At 36.4% G+C, this 22,018-nt stretch overlaps 1 protein-coding gene across 2 annotated transcripts; it reads right to left on the bottom strand.

Annotated features, from left to right (window-relative positions):
* Positions 1 to 20: 20 nt before the first annotated feature.
* TSPAN19 (tetraspanin 19) lies at positions 21 to 21,418 on the bottom strand. 2 transcript variants are annotated; one of them, XM_041738916.1, is made up of 9 exons: positions 21,288 to 21,418; positions 14,836 to 14,928; positions 14,677 to 14,749; positions 11,775 to 11,899; positions 9,719 to 9,793; positions 5,546 to 5,656; positions 3,435 to 3,578; positions 2,100 to 2,183; positions 21 to 859 (listed from the first exon to the last, which is right to left on the bottom strand). In XM_041738916.1, exons 2-9 carry the CDS (start codon positions 14,899 to 14,901, stop codon positions 791 to 793), a joined length of 747 nt encoding a protein of 248 aa, XP_041594850.1. In that variant the 5' UTR covers positions 14,902 to 14,928; positions 21,288 to 21,418; the 3' UTR covers positions 21 to 790. The 2 variants fall into 2 exon arrangements, with proteins under 2 accessions (XP_041594850.1, XP_041594851.1); XM_041738917.1 differs by lacking the exon at positions 21,288 to 21,418 and adding an exon at positions 15,219 to 15,243.
* Between the last annotated feature and the right edge of the window lie 600 nt (positions 21,419 to 22,018).

Here is a 22,018-nt window from a genome sequence, read left to right as displayed (position 1 = left end):
CAGCACTTTTTATTTGTCAAAGGATTTTTTTTTCTGTTCTCACAACATCATTTTTAGGAAAATAGAATGGTAGGTTATGTTTATATCCTTCAGGGAATTGTGTATGCATGCACTGAACAAAATTTAAGGAAAACGAGGAACCAGTTGAGTATGGAATTGAGTGATCTTTTAAGACATTTTTGCTACAGTTCAAAATACATTGTAATTTTAATATTTTATTACTTCCACTGAAGTATACCCAAATCTCTAAAATTTTGAGTTTATTATCCACTGTTGAATATTAATCAGAAGACAGAAATAGATGATTAATTCAGTACAGAAGTCACTGTCATGAAGATTTTCAATCTTTCTTTTAAATCTCACCCAAATCAGTGTTGTTTTCTTAAAATTTGCAAATGTAAGGTACATGTTATAATTGCTTACTTAATTAGGGTTTTCTGAACAGAATGTAGGTATACTTTTCTATATAAGAAACTCAAAACATGTAACGATACTCCATCACATTTTGAATTCAGTATATATGATGATATCCTCCGAATTCAGAAAATAACTCAAGGTAAAATTCTGAACTGCAGAATTTGCTATTTTGAAAAACAAAATTAATAATAATTTCATGGAGTGATTTATAATAATATTCAATAATTCTATATTACATATAATCATTGATTTGAATAAGTCCTAAACTTAACTAATGTAATTCAAAACCTTTTTTGGGGTGGGGAGTAAAATAACATTATGTGATTATTTTGAGAATTAGCTGGTTTCTTCTGGGCAAATTAAAATCCAAGGATCACACTTCTGTGTATATTCTATTCTTGATGTGTCTGAAGAGAGAAACAGTTAATAAGATTTGCAAAACCTGGAAGAAAAGGAAATGACAAAAGATCAAAATATAATCAACAAGAGCAATTTGCCAGGTTAACACTTACGATCACTTAAATGCATGCTGTTTAGGGAAAAGGGATCAGAGAGGGTGGAAAAATTTTGGAGGAAGTTACATACGGTTGTGAATAAGAAGTCTGCAAAAAGAGTCTTCTAGAGCAACCCAGCTGTCCAAGTTCATTTATAGAAGGACTAACTAATAGACAGTTCCATTTTAATTACATGGGCTATCATTGGACTAAATGTCTTGAACTGCTCATCTCGTTTTAGTTCATCATCTATGTCATTAGTCCTACAAAACCTCTTCTTTTTGTGCTAGTATCGTTGAAGATGGTGTACAAAGGGTAGATAATAAAATGGACCCTAGGTACTATCTTGCATTGTCTTGTCTTAAATACCTCAGCATGAACACAATGGAGAATAAACATTTCAAAAGAATGGTATTAATGCAGATGAGAATGTTTTAATCACTATTCTGAGACTCTATTACCAGTTGAAGGGAATTTATGGAACCTTAGGTCAATGCCATTGTGGATCAACATAGAATTAAACACAGTATCCTGTTCTGATCAAACCATGCATTATATATTCATTGCAATGTTATAGTCTACACTGTAATAATGTATTCACTCTCACAGTTTCTTCATATCTATAGTATTCCCTGCTTTCATCAGTCTTCACTGAGACTGGAGAATGAAGTTCTGCTTCTGAATCTCAATTCTGCATCTGGCACCCTGCAAGTCATGGAGTGTGTCTGTTTTGCTTCCCATTGTATCTCTAACAGCTAGCACAGTACCTGACAGTAAATGTTCTCCCTTCCTCCAAATTTATTGAATGAATGAATGAATGAATGAATGAATGAGTATATGAGTGAATAGTATATTTACGAATGTAAAACATGGGTCTAGATTACCAAAGTTTTCCAACATGAAGACTGCCTGACATGGGCTCCCACAGCTAAGATATGAAGTGTTTTTTATATTTATCACAAAGCAATGAAATCACTAACTTCCAAGATGACCATTTATTAAACTGGTCATTTGGCTGACTTAGGTATATTACCTCCAGTTAAGATCTATATCTCTCCTGAATATGAATAGTTTCAAGATCCTGACTCTTATTGTACTAATTTGTCTGATTAGGACTCCATCTGCAGTTTGTTATGTATGGTTTCTATTTAATGCATTTTATCCTTAAACATATGAACAAAAGCTTACCTCTGAAGCCAAAAGTCCAAAGTTAATGCCAATTAATGTTAAAGCATTATCACTATACCATGTGTTGATTTTATTTTCACAACCCTAAGGAAAAAAAGTTATTTAGATTGACTTGGAGATGGTAATGGTATTTTTTTTTTTTTTAAGATTTTGTTAATTTATTCATGAGAGACACACAGAGAGAAGCAGAGACATAGGCAGAGAGAGAAGCAGGCTTTTCACAGGGAGCCCAATGTGAGACTCGATCCCAGGACCCTGGGATCATAACATAGGCCAAAGGCAAATGCTCAATCGCTGAGCCACCCAGGCTTCCCAGAAATGGTCTTATATATAATTCTATTACAAAGAAGAAATATGAGAGTGATTTACCAGAGTCTAAAAAGCAAGTCAATGTGTAACTGGAGACTATACTTTTTAGTCCAGAGAACTTCATATGACAGCAGGACATCTCAGTTACTATTTTTAAAGCTGCTAAGATGCTGTCATAAAACTGAATTCAGGATTTTTTTTTAAAAAAAATTAATTTTAAGTAATCTCTACACCCAATGTGGGGCTCAAACATACAAACTTGAGATCAAGAATTGCATACTCCATCGACTGAGCCAACCAGGTGACCCAAAATCAGAAATTTATCAAGTTTAGAGAGGGATTTAATTTTCTGCAAATTACTGTAATACAGCAAGGTACGTAATACAACCTAAAATGATTATTTCCCAAATAGGAGAAGCTTTTTAAAAAACATAATGCTCTATTTATCTGTGAATGAGTTATGTAACTGAAAAATGCATCTTATGATTAGAATAACATCAGCATATAAACTATATAAAGTATTAGAAGTTATTGCAGTGAAAATCTCATTTATCAATATCCCATACATGTAAGCAGCAGATGAACCCCTACTCTTGCTTCTGCTGCATTTACCTGAACACCGCTTGTGTCATTGCTGGGCTCCCTTCCCTTTAGTTTCTGCCAATCCTTATACCTCTTTACCTCTGGTACTGCAGCTCCCTTACCAACGCTATAGACCAGAAATTTGCCAAAAGAGATTTGCCAATCTGCAGGGATTCAGGAAAGAGGATTGGAGAGAAAGGTTGATGGTATCCCAAGTTCCAGGAGCACTTGGATGACATACTCCCAGAAAGTTTATTTAATTTGTTTACTATATACCTGAAATAATAATTATTCATCTAATTATGAGTTCAGTTTCATAAAGTAACTTAATAACCTAATCACTATAAATAACATTGTTTTATATAAAACTTTGCTCAGAATTCTAAGTTGACTTGAAAAAATAGAAAAGACACCGTAAACACTTGGAGAGAGCCTTATCTTTACCTCTAGGTAAGTTGAATTCAGTGGCTCATCACAAAACCATTTCCTTAGTGTAGAATTTGTGCAAGAACATGGCACCTGTTCTGAATTTTCTTTATTTTTGTTCTTTATCCAATCTGTATAATTGTACTGGCCACAACACTGCAACTAAAAAAAAGAAATTCTATGAATTTTACTATAAAATATTCAAAATGCAGTTAATTATGATTCCCATGCACATTAAAGTAGTTTTTATGAAGAAAAGTTATTATTCTCCATTGGAATGTAGTAAATTACAAATATAAGTATACTTTTGTTGGTTTAATCCATTACTTCGTGGCTACTCTTGTTAATGTTAGCCAGAACTAAAGATCTTTAAATGTAAGTGGGCTATGTTAGCATGAAATTGTTAGATAAGAATTTATCATTAAAGGAACCCAGGATGGAAGAAATGCCTGATTTACTGAGGCTACCAACTATGTTTGAGCCAGAAGACAGAAGAGAGATCACAGCAGCCATATCTTCCTCCTCATTATAGCAGCTCTTTTTATATTTAGCCCCCAAATGCTGCTATGTGTATTTAATATATGTAAAGAGACACGGGGTTCTTTTTACTCTCTTAGACTCAATGTAAGATGTTAACTTTCAAGTTTTGCATTGTGTAAAAAAATGGCCACGGAGAACCAAAAAAGTTGGTAAGGCAAATAGCCACAGAAGCGATAAAACATCTAAGAAACACCTCATTTCTAATCCTGTCAAGTGGAATTGGGAGGATGTAAAAGAATCAGCTTATCTATTTGTCATCAAGAATTTAAGACAAAGTTGGAATGAATATTTCATTGCTTCTAAACTTGTTATTGAAAGTTACAGCATCAGTACTGCCTATGTCACAGTATGTACCAACAATTTTGGAAATGTTGCATGACTAAATGATGCTTTAGAGTTTGGGTTTTGAGAATGAGTTTGATCAAAGCTATATGTGCTATCTCAATTATACCAGTGCCTGGGAACTATAAACTAGATTTTTATTAATAATACTGATGTCATAGATTAAACTGCTATCTTGTTTATCAATTTATCTCCATAGGAAGGTTTGATTCTCTGCCATCAGCCCTAATGCAATCTAATAAAGTAATACATACATGTCACATATATCTGAGAAAAAACAAGACTAGTAAGAGCATCTATAATTATGTTTCAATTTTCCTAAAATGCATTGCTGCTAATAATACACCAAAAATAATATTTTATGTGGGGCACCTAGTATAATAGTTAAGAGTATAACATCTAGTGCAACATTTTCTGGAATTGAATCCTGGCTCTACCAACTAATTAGCTGTGTGACTCTGGGTTAGTTACTAAATTTCACTGTCCTTTATCTATAAAATGAGGATAATAGTTCTTCATTGGGTTTGAAGGATTAAGTGAGTTAATAATACAGGCAAAGTGTTTCCAGAAAGGTCTGGTGCTATGCCAATGCTTGCTGTTTTCTTTATCAAGCATTTACTATGTTCCAGCTGCTGATCTATATAAACCATTTGAGTGAAAATACCCATTCTTATGCCCTGCCTAGATATATTTGAACTGTAGAATAATAATCCTAATAATGTTAGCTAACAAGTATTAGTTCCAGATCCAAGGCTTTCTATACATTCTATATATTACTTCATTTATTCCTGCCAACCAGAGGTAAGGGTTATTCTGTCCATTTTACTAATATGAAACTTGAAATTAATAAAGGTACTTGTCCAGGGTCAGAAAGCTCATATGCGGCAAATGGATACCTCAAATGGTAACCACTATGCTTCTCTGGTGCTAGCAAGCGCTGTGCTCAGACTTCTCTCCCACAGGTGCAGCAGGGAAGATTACCCCACTTGGGAGAAAACCACTGTTACAGGTGAAACCAGGTTAAAATGCACATCAATTAACCAAGAATAGGAGATTTAAGTTATAAAAGGAGGATAAAAGTCAAGATCTGTAAGTGGGAACAGTGCTATTCCACCCAGTTTTGGGGGGAAGAAATACAAGAACCTTTCATTCCTCTGACCCTATCTCCTGCCCTTCCCTGTCTCCTCCTTACCCACAGGGACCAGGTTTGGCATCTGATTTTTAGTTTTATGTTATTTTTTTCTTACTGTTTTCTGTAAAGCATTCAGAACAGTCCACTTGGGTATGTCTTCAGGCATATCTTTAGATCCATACTCACTAATGATTAAGTCAATTTTATCATGCCATGCTTGGTGAACCTGTTGAAAATTGCATCAAAAGTCAAAATCTGAAATCACATGGTATTTGTCTTTATCTGACTGACTTATTTTACTTGGCTTAGCATAATACCCTCTAGCCCTTGCAAATGGCAAGATTTTATCCTTTTTATGGCTGAGTAATATCCCACTGTGTACATAATCACTAAATTCTATACCTGAAACTAATATGACACTGGAATTTAAATAAAACTTGGAAAGAAAAATAGAGTCAAAATCTGGAAGAAACGTTCCTTATGGTTCCTAATAAAGGAGTATTTTAGTCAGTTTGCTCTGTGTTTTCTTTTTCTTCTTTATAACATTTTTAGCAATCTCAGAAAGTGCTGAGGCATTTGGTTTTTTGCATTATGATCTACAGGAGGAATATAGGAGACTTGTTTTATGATTAGGGAGAGAGTTATGGGCTATTCTCCTGAATGTCTAAGGATTCTGTTTTTCTTCTTGTACCCTCAGAAAAAACTGAAAAACTTTGAAATGGACCAAAAAGGATTACTGAGCATCTATTCAGTGGAAACTGGGCTTTCTTTAGTATAACTTCAGAGTCTTATTCTATGGGAGCATATACCTGTTTTAGTTTTTAGCTTACTTCACAACTTTGTAAGTTGTAGGAAGTTATAGTTAGACAACTGACTCTTTGTCAGAGGAACACAAATGAATTTTTCCTGGTGGGGTGCAGTTGGTATCTCCCCTACCAACCACATTTTGTATATATTAAGAAACGGCCTTTGGACACTCTTTCAAACTGGTTTTGATTTCTTACCGGTTCCTACATTAATCAAGATCCTAAATAAAATCGTTGACCTATGCCTACTGTATATTTATACAAGAATTATGACTTTCATTGAAAAATTATCCTTTCAAAATACTGTAACAAAAACAATCAGATTTGAAAGTCTGGGGGGCAGGTAGCCCAGGTGGCTCATCGGTTTAGTGCCGCCTGCAGCCCAGGGTGTGATCCTGGAGACCTGGGATTGAGTCCCACATCGGGTTCCCTGCATGGAGCCTGCTTCTCTCTCTGCCTGTGTCTCTGCCTCTCTCTCTGTCTCTCATGAATAAATAAATAAAATCTTAAAAAAAAAAAGTCTGGGGGGAAACTACTATTTCAAAATATAGATATTGCAGAGGTAGATTTTAATAGTAACTTACTTAAATATTTAGAAGTTTATATGACTTTCATAGCTAAAGTTAAAGGTAAAAAGAACAGATAGTACTATGAACAAAGAGCTAGATACTCAGATAATTTAGTTATTTGCTTTGTTTACATGAATGACGATGAAGAGCTGGGACTTCTCAATATGATTCATTTGAACTCTAGGCTACTGGTTTCTCATTGTATTATGCTGTCTTTGAATAATGAAAATGAAATTACTGGTGGAAATACTACAACAATTGAACCATGTGTACAAGTTAAACTCTTATGTAGTTAACTTATATATCTATGCTCTAATCCATTTAAGAAGATTAGAATAATGCAGTGTTATCTAAATTTCTAAGTTATTTATTTAACTTTTTCTCTAAGTCAATTTTTATTTAGAATAGAAAACGTTTTCCCATTTTATATTGTGGGGAAGGGGAAGATTTATGTTCTTATTTACCTTCTAAAGCATTATTCAGTGGGACACCTGGGCAACTCAGTTGGTTTAGCATCTGCCTTGGGCTCTGGTCATGACCCTGGGGCATAGAGCTCCCTGCTTAGCAGGGACCCTGCTTCTCCCTCTCCCGGTGCTCCTCTCCCGACTCATGCTCTCTCTCTCTCTCTCTCTCTCTCTCTCTCTCTCTCCCCGTCTCTCCTCTCTCAAATAAATAAAATATTTTAAAGCATTATTTGGGAGATCCAGAGTGCATATAAATCACATCTTAGTACATAAGAGTTTCATATATAATCTCTGTGACTGCTATATAAATGAAATTCCCTCACACTTATTTATTCTGACATCCTTTGAAGCCCTAGTGTACCTCCCACATTGTTGGGTGCTGTAAGTACCATAAAAGATTTAGAGGCTCCTAAGAGCTTAATTAAATATGAATGTAGAAGAAAAATCAACGTGAACAAAGCTGTTTGCTCTAGGTTCAGTAAATAAGTGTTTGAATTCAGGCTCTATCATTTGGCCATGATATATTTTAGCAAGTATCTCTTCTCTCAAATCCTCAGTTTCCTGTTCTAGAAAGTAGGACTAACCAATGCATCTCTGGAGGTTGTGAGGATCAAAACTATAATGCCTATAGAGTGCTTATCACAGTCTCAGGCACATGGTAATTATTCTCAAACGGTCATTCTGTTTCTTAAATTAAGTAGAGATGAGTATGTGAATAACTCTTAAGTGAATATGAACAACACTGATAAACTAAATTTATGCGCTAAAGATCCTGAAGTGTTATATTCAAGTTCTATCATCAGATCCTCAAGTGAGAGGCTGATAAGTTGGGATGAAGTGCTTTGTCATAAGCATAGCTTTATAGAACTCACACTCTGTATTGACACACACACACACACATACACACATACACAGAAATTTTAGTGCTAAATGTCAGATCATTAACAGTAAGTCCTGGGTGGTTAGATATCCAGGATAGATGCCAAGCAAAGGAGAGCAAATGAAGTAGCTAGTCTATAAAAGAAACTGTTTAAGTCGTCAGTTGATGTCACTCTATACAGGAGGAAAGTAGGAACCATATTGTACAGATGAAGACATAGGCTTTGGGCTGTGAAGTAGCTTGCTGAGCACTAGTCATCTGTAGATCTCTATGACTTCAAGTCCAGGCTCTTTCACTACAGGACAATCTCCCATGACACAAGAAGACAGACTGTGGGACGCCTGGGTGGCTCAGCGGTTGAGTGTCTGCCTTTGGCTCAGGGTGTGATCCCAGATCCTGGGATCAAGTCCTGCATCAGGCTCCCCACAGGGGCTTCTCCTTCTGCCTGTGTCTCTGTCTCTGTCTCTGTCTTTCTCTGTGTCTTTCATGAATAAATAAAATATTGAAGAAAAAAAAAAAGACAGACTGTGACTACACTGAAACAATGACATTTCTTTAAAAATTGAAAGTAGGGATCCCTGGGTGGCATAGTGGTTTGGCGCTTGCCTTTGGCCCAGGGCGCGATCCTGGAGACCCGGGATCGAATCCCACGTCGGGCTCCCGGTGCATGGAGCCTGTTTCTCCCTCTGCCTGTGTCTCTGCCTCTCTCTCTCTCTGTGTGTGACTATCATAAATAAATAAAAATTAAAAAAAAAAAAAAGAATAAAAATTGAAAGTAATCATTGACCTTACTGGGTAAGCTTTGTTTCCAAAAGGTTTTTTTCAGGTAATATATTATTTTTTAACTTAATTTGATAAATATAAATCTTATTGTGATTAATTATATCACTCATGACCATACCTGTGCAAAATACAGGAATTATTCAGTTAATCTCACTTATTTATGTACTTATTTATGCATTTATTTATTGTTATTTTAAAGACTTTTTAATTTATTTGAGGGATTGTGCAGGGAGGGGCAGAGGGAAAGAATCTTCAAGCGGACTCTTTATTCAGTGGGGAGCTCAATGTGGGGCTTGATCTCAGGACCTATGATCATAATCCGAGTTTAAATCAAGAGTTGGATGCTTAACCAACTAAGCCACCCAGGATCCCTGGTTCATCTCATTTAAATAAAATCACAAAATTTCAAATTTGTACAAGACTAAAGAAGTAGAATATATATATATAGTCAGTTTACATAGAAAAATAGAATTGAGTCACTCGTGGTAGCCACAGTTGGCTGGGACCAGTTTTGGATTCCCTATACTCAGTATCACCTCCTCTTTCCCCATGTTCTTTGTTATTTACAACATTCTCAATCTTCCGCTGAGTTGAAGACAAATTTCTCTATCCCATCTTTCCATTCTGACCCTTGGCCCTTTCCTTATAGAATTCTGTAGTACTTCAACAAATCTCCCCCACTCCCAAAGACATTTACCTTTTCTCTTAATATAGGCTCATAGGTCTCAGTAATTTAAGATACCCAATTTTCTTTAGATTTCAAGTAAAAAGGTGATATTTCCATACCTCCTTTTTCTTTATGATGATGAATGCTGAAAACACAACCTGAACACCAAAGGCCCACATTAACAGTGCTGTGTACTGAAACAAAAGAAAAACAGAGATGGCAACTGTGTTTCTAATATGTATTTTAGATGCTTCAATGATGGGACAAGGCATATCATAGGAAATATACAATCTTAAGGTACACACAGGAAGTGATAGTTCCCTCTCCCCACCCCCCCACCCTGCCCTAGTGTCCAGTTCCCTGCTCAGTGGGGAGTCTCCTTCTCTATCTCTCTGCCCCTCCCCATCCCACTCATGCTCTCACTCAAAAAAAAAAAAAATATACATATATATGTATATATATGTATGTGTGTGTATATATATATGTGTGTGTGTGTGTGTATATATATATATATATATATATATATATATATATATAATTTAAAAGACCACAATAAACCACCCTGAAGAGTTAAACTGCAAGACTAATATCTATTCAATTGGAGTAAGGGTCTGCAAAATCACCTTTAGGACAAAGAATAGTGCTTAGACCTATAAAATTTGCCCATAACTTGACTATGTGAATTAACATGGTTAAAGGAAAAATGTATCCATCAGAAAAATATTGGTAAATTCAGAGGAGAATAGAAAAAGTGGCCTGATTGCAAAAAGTAGCAGTGCCCTTCATCCGAGTGTCCAGACAAGAGTGTGGTGTTTTAGCTTCAGGTCCTGGTATTATGTACATTCCTTGCGATGGGGTCTATGCTCAGTCACCGTCCATTCATACTTGAATTCCATAAAGCAGAACTTAGAAGATGTTTGTTTTTCTCCCTCTAGTTTCCCCTTTCCTTACTCATCTCCCATTTTATACCAGTATCAGGCTCTGTACTCCTTTTGCCTAAAGGGAAATTTATGGCAAGGAGAAAAATAAAAATTTTCCTGTAAGCCATTTCTGTCCTGGTTTCCAGATCCAAAATTAGAAGCCCAATGAGAAAATTATGCTAAATGTTCTGGAACAAGAGAAAGGTAGGAGTTGAGAAGAGAAAGTGAGATCTCTTTTTAGACTAACAAGAGTCTGAGACAGATCCTGGAGGCCTGAACACTCCCAGAGCAGCAGAGTCTAGCATTGGGCTTCCTGGCATTACTCCAGTGAGTGCTAAGACCCCAGAGGGAAAAGGAAGTGTGGCTTCCAGCTTTGCCCAAAGAGCCTCTGCCAGAGGGAATATTCAAATAATAAAGGTTCCAGGACACCTGGGTGGCTCAGTGGTTGAGCATCTGCCTTCAGCTCAGGGTGTGATCCTGGGATCTTGGGATCAAGTCCCACATCACATCAGCCTTCCTGTGGAGAGCCTGCTTCTCCCTCTGCCTATGGCTCTGTCTCTCTCTGTGTATCTCTGTGTGTTTCATGACACACAGAAAAAAAAAAAAAGAAAACGTTAAAAAGCTATATTTCATCTGAGTCTGCGCATTGTGATCTATACCTACCACGGGCCTGGTAAATGGTCCATATTAGGTCTATATTTCTAATTATAATTTACCTTTTCATGTTATATGGCTAGGGAGACATAGTGTGCAAGCCAGATGCCAGAGTCTGGTCCTCTCAGCAGTTATATTTCTCTTTGTTCAATAATAAATCGTGACTTCACTTTTAAGTTAGCTTCCCACACGGCATTCCCACAGGGAGAAAACTGCTGAGTCCTGGACATGTTCTCTTTTCCTTGCTAACCCACATTGCTTATTGACATTAACAGTTTATTTGGATTTCAGTCTTTAGATTCTTAAGTTTGGTTAAGTTTGGTTATCCTAGGCAACCCTAGGATTTGGGTTCCTATTGACTCTGTGTCGAAAAGTAATATCTAAGTGTGTAGGTGCAGAGTTCCAGATTTGATCCATGAAAAACTCACTAAGAACATTCTTGAGGGGAAGTTTCTTGAGGGGAAATGCTTCATTTACCTTCTTCCCTAGGGCACACTACACTGCAATGTTACGGTGGAGTACATCAGTATTGCTCATTTGTGTAACATAGACACTCAAAATCAAAGATACAAATTCATTCAGGCTAAAATGAAATACATACCAGAAGTAGGAGCCACCTGATTTCATTGTGAATTCCCAAATAACCCAAGAGGCAAAGAAGAACAATAGCAGATCCAATTCCAATAAAAATTTGAAAAACATATACTATTGAATGATTATCTTCATCTGTGGAAACCACAAAATAAATTATTATTAAGTGGTGTTTATCAAAGTCAGCCGCTCAACCACTGAGCCACCCAGGTGCCCCAAGTGTGTCCCTTTTTTTTAAACTTCATTCTGGCACCCTCTTATTTAGTCTTGGCAACAACTTTTCTTCCTTTAATGACATGATAGAAAATGTTTTCATTTCAGAAGATCTCTTTACCTTCACCTTATCTTCATTGTCTTCTATGAAAGCAGATTTTTTTTTCCTGAGGTAAACTCTTCTATGCTTAATGAACATCCAAAACATTTATGAATTTATTCATAAAAAATTTGAGTGTCTAATATGTGTGGGTTATGTTTCTCTTATATGAAACTCTGAGTTTATTGGTAAAATGACCTGATTAAACTATATTTTATTCTCTCTCCATCGAGACTGAGCTCTCTGTGTTAGAGACCACATATATTTACATAGTCAACAGACTGTTAAATGCTTAGTGTTATGATACAGAGTGTAGAACACTGAGTTCCTAACAAATATTTGTTAAAAAAAAAAAAAGAAGAAGGAGAAAATAAATTAAATATACCTAGATTTTATGGGAGAACAGTGGTGTGCTGGAGCCAGTTTGTTCTGGCTCATAAACACTGTTACATTTTCAAAAACTCCATAAGCCAACTCAATTCATGTTGGCACTGTGAAATCAGCCACCATGGCATTACGTATTTAAACCACAGAAATAGGTAAATACCATAAATCTAGACTTTGTATCCCAGAACCAGTTGTTAAATGTCTACCAACACACCACTGGGTACAAGAGCACCTAATCCAGTAGGGGGAGGAGGGTGGAGAGCTTAGGGAGGCAAGATTGCTGGAGAAGGCAGCACTGTGCTTGGGCTTTAAATGATGGAAATTGAAAATATCTTGGCTGGAATGATACAGGCGTTCTGAGACACAGAAAAGCATGGTGTGTGTTGGACACTCAGCTTTGCTGGCACTTTAGGGTTTGAAGCCAGTGAAAGTGGGCAGGATTACAGGGGCCAAATTATGCCCACTTTGTGTACTCTTATCCAGTCTTCCTTACTGGAATTAAGCTCCCTGAGGACACATTTGTCTTCCTTGTACAGTACAGCATCCTCAGCTCATGGGATTGTGTCTAACATGTAGAATGGGCTCTATAAATATTTGCCATGTGAATAAAAGATTGCAGTGGGGAGCCAGAAAAAAAGTGTTTAATATTATGTGGATAGATGATCATCTTAGATTATTTTAGTGACATTTGGAAGATAACTGAGAAAGGAGGTCAGAACACAAGCGGAGGAAGGTGGGACCCTTAGGTGGCATGGTGGTTCTTACAAATGGAGAGGTGAAGGCAGAGTCATTTTTAAGAAGTAGGTTCACTGAAAGTTGCAGATAAAAGAGAGAGGAGGAACCAACCAGTTTCTTGCCACAAACTGGTTATTTTCAGGCCCATGCCTTAAAACCTTAACTGAGATTTCACTTAATGTTTAAATACATAATTTAAAAAACCCCCAAAACTTAAAGAATAAGTTTCGGATTATCTGTTTAGGGTCTCCATCCCCCCGCCCCCACAAGCAAGTACAGTAAGGTTAGTGAGAATCATCTTTCAATTCTATAATGGAGGGAAAGAAAAAAAGAAAATGACTTTTGCTCTACCCTAACTACAACACTATTAAATTATATACTGTATGGGAAGTGCTAAGCCCAGTGCTGGCACATAGTCAACATTAAATAACTGGAAGCTATTATTGCCATTCTTCTGGGGAAGAAAAGAAAAGAAAGGCTGTCATATGATCGCCACACACCCATGTACTCTGAGCAAACCACTAATGCACTCAGCCATCATGGACACTTTCCCATAATCAACATATAGAAACAGAAGAGAATAAAGATCAGACACTTCAAGTGTAGCTGAAAGTTTAACTAAATTACTCAATATTTTGTAGCACTTCATTACCTATGAAACCTTTTCATTTAGCTTTTGTTTTCCCTGCAAATGTATTTTTTCTTCCTTGAAGTCCACTAAGAAATGTTGCTTCTAAAGTATGCATGCCTTGTGTTATATATTTAATGATGCTGTCTAATAGAACTTACTGAGTAGTGGAAATAAACTAAATCTGCATTGCCTAATTGCATAGCTAATACCCAATAGCCACATACGGCTACTGAGCACTTGAAATGTGGCTTCCTTCCCTACTACCAAGGACACGTATATGAAAACAACACTTCGTCATTAAACTTCAGTCCATAGTGACCAAGGCATACTACAAAATGGTAAAACAAAGGGTTTTTTAATTCAGTTAAATGCATCCAACTATTTCATTTATATTAGGATAATTTTATTTTTTTTTTTGTAACACGTAACGGTGAGAGTAATTAAGTTTTAAAAGAGATGATTTAGGGATCCTGGGTGGCGCAGCGGTTTGGCGCCTGCCTTTGGCCCAGGGCGCGATCCTGGAGACCTGGGATTGAATCCCACATCTGGCTCCCGGTGCATGGAGCCTGCTTCTCCCTCTGCCTGTGTCTCTGCCCCTCTCTCTCTCTGTGACTATCATAAATAAATAAAAATTAAGAAAAAAGAAATGATTTAACTTAAGCACTATGTTGATCTCCATTATCTTTTCATCCAGAGTGTATTAGAACAATTCACAATCTTCCATTCTTGAGCAATATAAATGAATTTTGGAGAAATACTGCCACCTGCTGAATAAACCACATAACCAATTATTTAAAATGGAATGCCAGGCTTCACTTAGAGAGCAAAAGAAAAACAGATACATACCCAAAGCTGTGAAAAAATTATTTCTATCTAATAACAGCCATGCACCAAATCCCATGAGAAGAAGTCCAAGAACCTACAGGAAGGATAATCAGTGCTTATATTCTTGGTGATTGCCAATAAAAATGCATTAAATTTTCTTTACGAAATAAAGACTCTTACCAAGAACGCTCCATTAATGAGATTAAGAAAGTATTTAAAAATTAATGTTTTGTTTTTTCTTGACATTCTTTTTCTCTCCAGATATTGGTGTTTCTGAAAAGATAACCACAATTTTTACTATAAATAGTCACCACAGTTACAACTTTAAATAATCCTGACTACTCATGTCATTTTTTTTTTTGCACATTTTTCCTCTGATAGCAGTTGTCAATATAACATTCCCCTTCTCCCTCCCGAATATAAGGACATGTTGAAGATATCTTGAAACTGGGCCTGTCTTCTCTATCTGCAGTAGGCAGCTGAGACCAAGAAGCCATTTGAATAATATGCCAGTAGCCACTTTACTAAACTTCTTGCAGTTTTCAGAAAGTTAAATATTTTACCTTGTTTCTAGTCTTCACATGCCTTGTTCTCCTTGCTGGAAAGCTTTCTTTCACCTCTGACTGTCCCTCCTCTTTTTCCAGAATAATAATGTCGACTCCTCATTGAGGTCTCACCTTGGAATCCTTTGCTTAACCTCATTTTGTTGCTGCTCTATTTTCTCTTCACGTGTCTTTTCTTTCCTTGTAAACTCTGAGCTCTATTAGTGGAGAGAGTAGATCTGTGTGCCATTATAATCCCAGAGTGTACCACACAGAGAGCTACTCAATAGATATTTGTTGAATGAATAACTGAGGAGATGATTTAGATTATTTAACTAGTGAGTAATTTAGTTTGGTATACAATAGAAGGAAACACACCAACTTAAGGTTGTGTTAATTAAAAATTATTTAATTTAGTTCTTAAAACTTTTATGGGAAAATCAACACTTACATCATTGGTTTTGGGGTGCTTTATGAGATACGAAGGTTTTTAACTCTCCTGAGCATGTTTCTGGGTTTTATTTCTTCCTACAATGTTTCAGTTCTAGCCAGTACCATATTTTACAAAGTATTGTAGTTTATAGTGTTTTAATCATGCAATGCATAACTGACATGACGAAAACAGATTTAATAAGACTAATTTGAAGTTATTTGTCTCTAGCTGGAAAGATCTGTTTGTTGAACTGAAGGATGCTCTGGAAAGTGGAGAAATAAGAGATGCTGAGGCTAGTCAATGCACTTCCCCTCTCTACTCTGACCCAAGGCCACATTCCTCCCTAAAGTGCCATTGTTCTCCTTCCTAGCTGAAGAAGGAGTCTCTCTAGGCTTTGTCTTCTACTCTCTGCTTTGAAGTCTCCTACTGCCATTTGGTTTCTCCAGGCTCTGCCCTCCAGTCTTATTCTTAGATTCCTCCAGTGTCTGGCCTGTTTGGATGGAACAATCAATTAGAAAGACTGCCTTATTTTTATTTCAGTTTCTCCCTAAGATGCTGGAGATACATAATTCTGGCTTCAATTCTATTTTCACTTCTGCCTATGAGAAAGTTGTGATCCTCTCCTATAGCCTACACAAGTTCTCAGGGCCAACGTCCTAGGCCTCTGTGAATGCATAAGAAAAAGTAGACTCATGAACAAGAACACTGCCATGACTCTGGTGTGAAGTACTGTGAGGCGTAGACTTGACTGTTGATTTGGCAATAATTAGCATGTTAGAATCAGGGATAACATGCTTAATCAAAGGATCCAAATGCAAACATAAACTGAAGCTTATTTCTCTTTCCATCCAAGGTAGGTAATTGGTTCTTTTCTAGATCATCTTAGGGACTTGTTTCAGCCTATTCCATATCTGGCTCCCAAATTTCCTCATGGTGTCATCCTGTATAGCCACCAGAAAGGAAAGGGGGATGAGTAAACTCGGGCCAGCATATTTTAAGCAAGTAAGGTGAAAGTTGCATGCTTCCCTTCAGCTCATATTCCATTGGCACATACTAAATCAGACGGCAGGTCTCAGCCAGAGGTGGAATCAACTATGTGCCCAAGATGAAGGAAAGAAGTGAACTAGGGTGAGAAGAACCAAACAAAATGCCCAACAGTTAGGAAAGGGTATTGTAAGAGATAATTAGAGAAAGTAAAAGAGCACTTGGATGCAGTTTCAATATTCCTTAATTTGGAAAAGAAAGAATCAAGCATAATCAGAAGGATTCCTTTAGGAATAGAAAAATTAAAAAAAAATGATGATCACTAGCAATAGAAAATTTGAGGGAAAAATGAAAAAAAAACCCTACATATTTCATGTTTAATAAGTGAATTTAAATTGGCAAAAGATATCTTTGTGGTTAAGCACTGGAAATGGAGTGCAGCTAAACAGATAGCATAGGTTATGCAAATTTGGAAGGAGCTCATGTCATGGAAATGAATGAAAGGGAGGGGATCGACTGTAGAAAAAAGTGAGCACGTGTTTGATAGTAAAGAATGACGTAATTAGGAATTTTAATTTTCTAATGCAGACTTCTATGAAATGAGGATGTAATAAAAGCATGATCTCATGGAAATCAATAAATCATTTTCTAAAATAGTGTTGTATGATATAGAGGTCAAAAAGGGTAAGAACTCAATACTCTCAAAGTCAGCCTACTTGGTAAGAAGACTGTTCATGGTAACTTCAAAACAGCAGTGTTTTAGTCCGTTTAGCTGCTATACCAAAATACCACAGACTAGGATGCTTATAAACAACAGAAATTTATGTCTTACAGTTCTGGAGGCTAGAAGTCTGAAATCAAGGTGTCAGCATGCATGGGTAAGAGCCTTCTTCCAAGCTTCAAACTTCTTCCCATATCTTCCTATGGTGAAAGGGGCTAAGGAGCTCTGTGGGATCTCATTTATAAGAGCACTAATCCTATGCAGGAGGGATCCCCCCTAATGGCCTAATTACCCCTTAAATGTCCCATCTTCTAATACCATCACATAGGGTATAAAGATTCAATCATGTGAATTTTGAGGTAATACAAACATTCGGACCATTGGAAGGATTCAGGTTAAAGAGTTGGAACACAACAAACAGGGTGTCTAAGCAACAAGTCAAGGAAGTACATAGCCATATTTGCACAGAACCAGAAGAGGAGATGGTCATGTGCTGATCTTTCCCATCACAAGTACCACTTACTGGAAACAACATCACTGAAAATAAAAGACGTGCTAACACAAAGATACACAGTAAGTTCATTCAGTTCCTATTTAAATATTTGTAGTGTGGAAACTATGTTTTGTTTTGGTTTGTTGTTTTTGTTATAGACAAAGAATTTGTTTTTAACTCAATCAAATAAGGTCCCAGTGTGGCATTTCTTTTGTTCATTTCCTGATTAGGTAATTAATGGTCCAATAACAGAGATATTTTTTGATAGTACAAATAATGTAGGAAAGGACAATTTATAATGATTCAACTATCCACAGGTGCCATTTTTCGCTAGTTAAATAATAGCCAAATTACTTTTTGTTATTGTTTTTAAATTCCTTCTAAGTGCCAGGAGATGGAGACACAAAAATGAATAAACAGCCTGTCAAGGAGTCAAATATTAAAATCTGTTGCCCACTCTGAATTATGTGTTGGGGGTGTGGGGACAAGGAATAAGGGGAACTGAGAAGTTTCAGAGAGAAGGCAAATTTGACATAATCCTTGAAGGATGCTTAAGAAGGACCTAGTCAGACAGAAATGGGGTAGACATAAGATTTCACAACACATGGAATACTGTGTTCACAAGCTTTGTAGTGATGGGCATGGGAGTGTGGGTCAAAATGGCAAGAGATGAAAAATAAGACTAGAGAGAAGTAGACTCAGTAAAGATTGTGAAAGATCAAGTATGCTTTGCTAAGGATTTGCTTTTATTCTTTTACAGATAATGGAGAACCATATTTCTGTCATCAGTGTGGAAGTCAAATTAGAAAAGATCATGTTTGGAATGCACTCAGTTCAGTACCTGGCGAAATATTACCTATTAATCTTGTGATAGTACAGTAATCTTATACAAGAGAAGTGCACATGAGCTTGGGAAATGGGATGGGAATGGTAGGAAAGTGATGGACTCAAATTGGTCCTTATGTCAGCTGCAGAGGCACAAAGAGGGTTGGAGAAGGACCTTGAGAGTTTGGGACAGGCGTTAAATGGAAAAAGAGAAGCAGAAGTCTAAGAATCCGACACTATAGGTCACCTATTAAAAATATTATTATGCAATAGTCATCCTCAAGAAAATAAAACAATAGCTAGGCAGCTATTTGAGCTTCACTATGATACTCTGGGATATTTAAATTATATTACTGCTTTATAAGACAACTGTTGAACAATGTTTTTAAGTTAAAGTAATCTCACTACTCAAAAAAACATTTTCAAAGAAATCCTATTCTTCTCAGATGTCAGAGGAATAAATAGTTATCTTTCACCCTTTCATGTATGTCTTCAATAAATTTTACATGCTCTCTAAGGAAAATATATTGTGTTAGGTCAATAGGCTATAAACCAACCAGACCTGCAGATAATTTTCAAAATAAGATAAAAAAATTCACTAAACTACTTAATAAAAAGAAAAAAACCCTACTCTGTTAAAACATTATGGAAAACTAACATACTTAATTTTAGGTTATAATTTCTAGAAGATTTCAATTAAGTAAATCTATGCTACATGCTGCACAGTTAACAGTTTCAAGTTAAACTGACTTATAATCTATAACTTTGAGGTAAGTGTTGTATTTTGTTCTTTAATTAGTAATATTAATTAGTGATAGCTAAGTTATGACTAATTGATAGAGTTGTCAGTTTTCCTCCCAAGTAAAAAATAACATAAGAATATAAGAGATGTAGTAACATGCACCATAGATTGTCTGTAGAACTTTAAAAATTTTTCTTTTATGCTATAAATTTGTTTGACAAGGTAAGATTTAAGGAAAAAAAGTAATTTAGACTATGTTCAAAAAAAGCTGAATACTAAAATAGCTGTTTAAAATTAGTTCTGGAAGTTAATTAATTACTAATTGATGCCTACAGAGTTTTGACACCATAGAAAAAATCTGTATAGTTTCATAATTATAAATAAAATTAATCTTAAGAATTTTATGTGTGAATTTCAACATAATAGCCCCAGCATTTTACTTACTTATTTTATTTACTTATTTAGTTTTTTGGCTGAACATTTTATTTTTTTAAGATTGATTTATTTATTTGAGGGGGAAGGGAAGACAGAGAGGGAGAGAAGAATCTCAAGCAGACTCTTTGCTGAGCGGGGACTCCCACATGGGGCCCCAGCCTGAGATCATTACCCTGGGATGATGACCTAAGCCAAAACTAAGAGTTGGGCCCTCAACTGACTGAGTCACCCAGGAGGCCCGAGCCTGAGCATTTTAAACAAAAAGTTTGAATAGTCTATACATTTGCAACAAAACTAAACTAAAAAAAAGAAAAAAAATGGCACTTCAGCATAAGCTTTGATAATGAAAATATCCTACATTTTAATTAAATTTGAAACCAGAAGTCGTTTATTTTTAAAAATCATTGTCTTTGAGTGAGGCACTAACATGTGTTTTTTTTTTAATATCAAAACTCTACTTATTTCTCACTATTATTAATTCTTATGTTGATGCAATGTTAATTGTTACCAGGAAATAGTCTATTTTCTTTCAAAGGTTCAATGGAAATGTTTGTTTTTACTCTATTGTATGTCAGATATCTGTTACTATTATGCTTAGCAACTTCCTCCTGGAATTTCACACTTTGCAAACTTGAAAAAAAATTAAGAGTAAGAAATACCTGTTATTAACTAAAATATATTTCACATTTTGTACCACAAAAAAAGGAACTTAGATAAATTTTTAAGTCAAAATTAAAGAGCATGATATATACTTATATATCAAATATAATTATATTCAAATATATATATTCAAATATAATATATTCTTATATATCAAATATAATATATATTCCTATATATCAAATATATTGACTTATATATCAAATATAGTATATATTCAAATTTTATATTAAACCAGTAGGTGTTACTGTCAATCTTTTACCATAAAACATATTTTAGAAAAATAGTATATATTCAAATTTTATATTAAACCAGTAGGTGTTACTGTCAATCTTTTACCATAAAACATATTTTAGAAAAAAATTTTAAAAATCCAAAAAATAATAATTTTTAAAAATTCTTACCCCATACACTTGGGAGGTTTTTCATAGGCATGGGGTGATAATCAATTCATTTGTCTTTTAAAAAATAAAAAGCTAAAAATAAATAAATAAATAAATAATAAAAAAAATAAAAAATAAACAGCTGTCTCTGAAAGCAAACCATTTATTGGTTTCCCTTGCAAACTATTAACTTCCCTTCCCGCAAGTCACTGTTCAAGCTTAAAGTTTGGTGGAACGAAGTGTTTACGTGGTCAACTGAACTGGAGCTAGTTGCAAGTTGTAATAACTCACAATTAGTTGTGCCTTCTTCCTAATCAGTTACTAAGTAACACTAACTTATTACTAAGTAATACTTATTACTTAGTTGTAACAAATATAATAGATCAGAAAAAAAAAAAAAAAAGGTAAGCCTACCTCGATTTGGGCAACGCTGGCAACATGCCGTTTCTTTATTAAATCCTTTCCCAAAGCATTTGAACATCAAAGTATAATCTGGAAAAAAAAAAAAAAAAGGTCAAGCTCCTCGGGGCAGCTCCTGAGCTGCGGCGTTCGGGGCACTTTGGAGCGGAGGTAGTTTGTCCTACTGAGGCACCGGTCAGAAGGGAGCCGCCCCTCTGCCCTGGGATTGGCTGTTGCCGTGGTTACGGTTTGTTTGGAGCGTCTGGGCGCCGTCTTCCAACCGAACCCCGGGGTTCGGCGGCTGGTGGGTGAGCCGGGGCCCCTCGGGGCTGGGCTTGGAGGCGCGGGGGGCCCGGACCGAGCCCGTGTCTGCCCAGGCCAGGCCTTCGGGCCAGCGGGCGGGGCGCCGCGGATCCCTGGGCTGCTTCGGTTTGGCAGGTGTTAGTTAGCTCCCCCAAAACTAGGAGACCCACCCCGGCGGTCTGGGGAGCTCCCGGTGGCGGCCGTTGTTGCCCCTCCCTAAGTGATGGTTCCTTTCGTCTCTCCCTCCACTCCCCTCCTCCCCCTCCTCCTACCCCCTCCCCCGCCGCCGCCTCCCTTTTATGGTTCATAGTCACCCTCTCAAGTAATTTCCTTCCCTTATGTTTAGAGCTTGGAGAGCTACAGTTTGCAAGGCGAGCTCCTTAAGACTTCCCACTTTGGGCAGCTTTATTACTCGGTCCCCTTGAAGTCTCCCGCAGCGCGCG

The sequence above is a fragment of the Vulpes lagopus genome, chromosome 23 (genome assembly GCF_018345385.1).
Source record: "Vulpes lagopus strain Blue_001 chromosome 23, ASM1834538v1, whole genome shotgun sequence".
NCBI classification, from domain to species: Eukaryota; Metazoa; Chordata; class Mammalia; order Carnivora; family Canidae; genus Vulpes; species Vulpes lagopus.
Note: the sequence above shows the minus strand (reverse complement) of the source record. Positions and strands in the feature narration are given on the sequence as shown.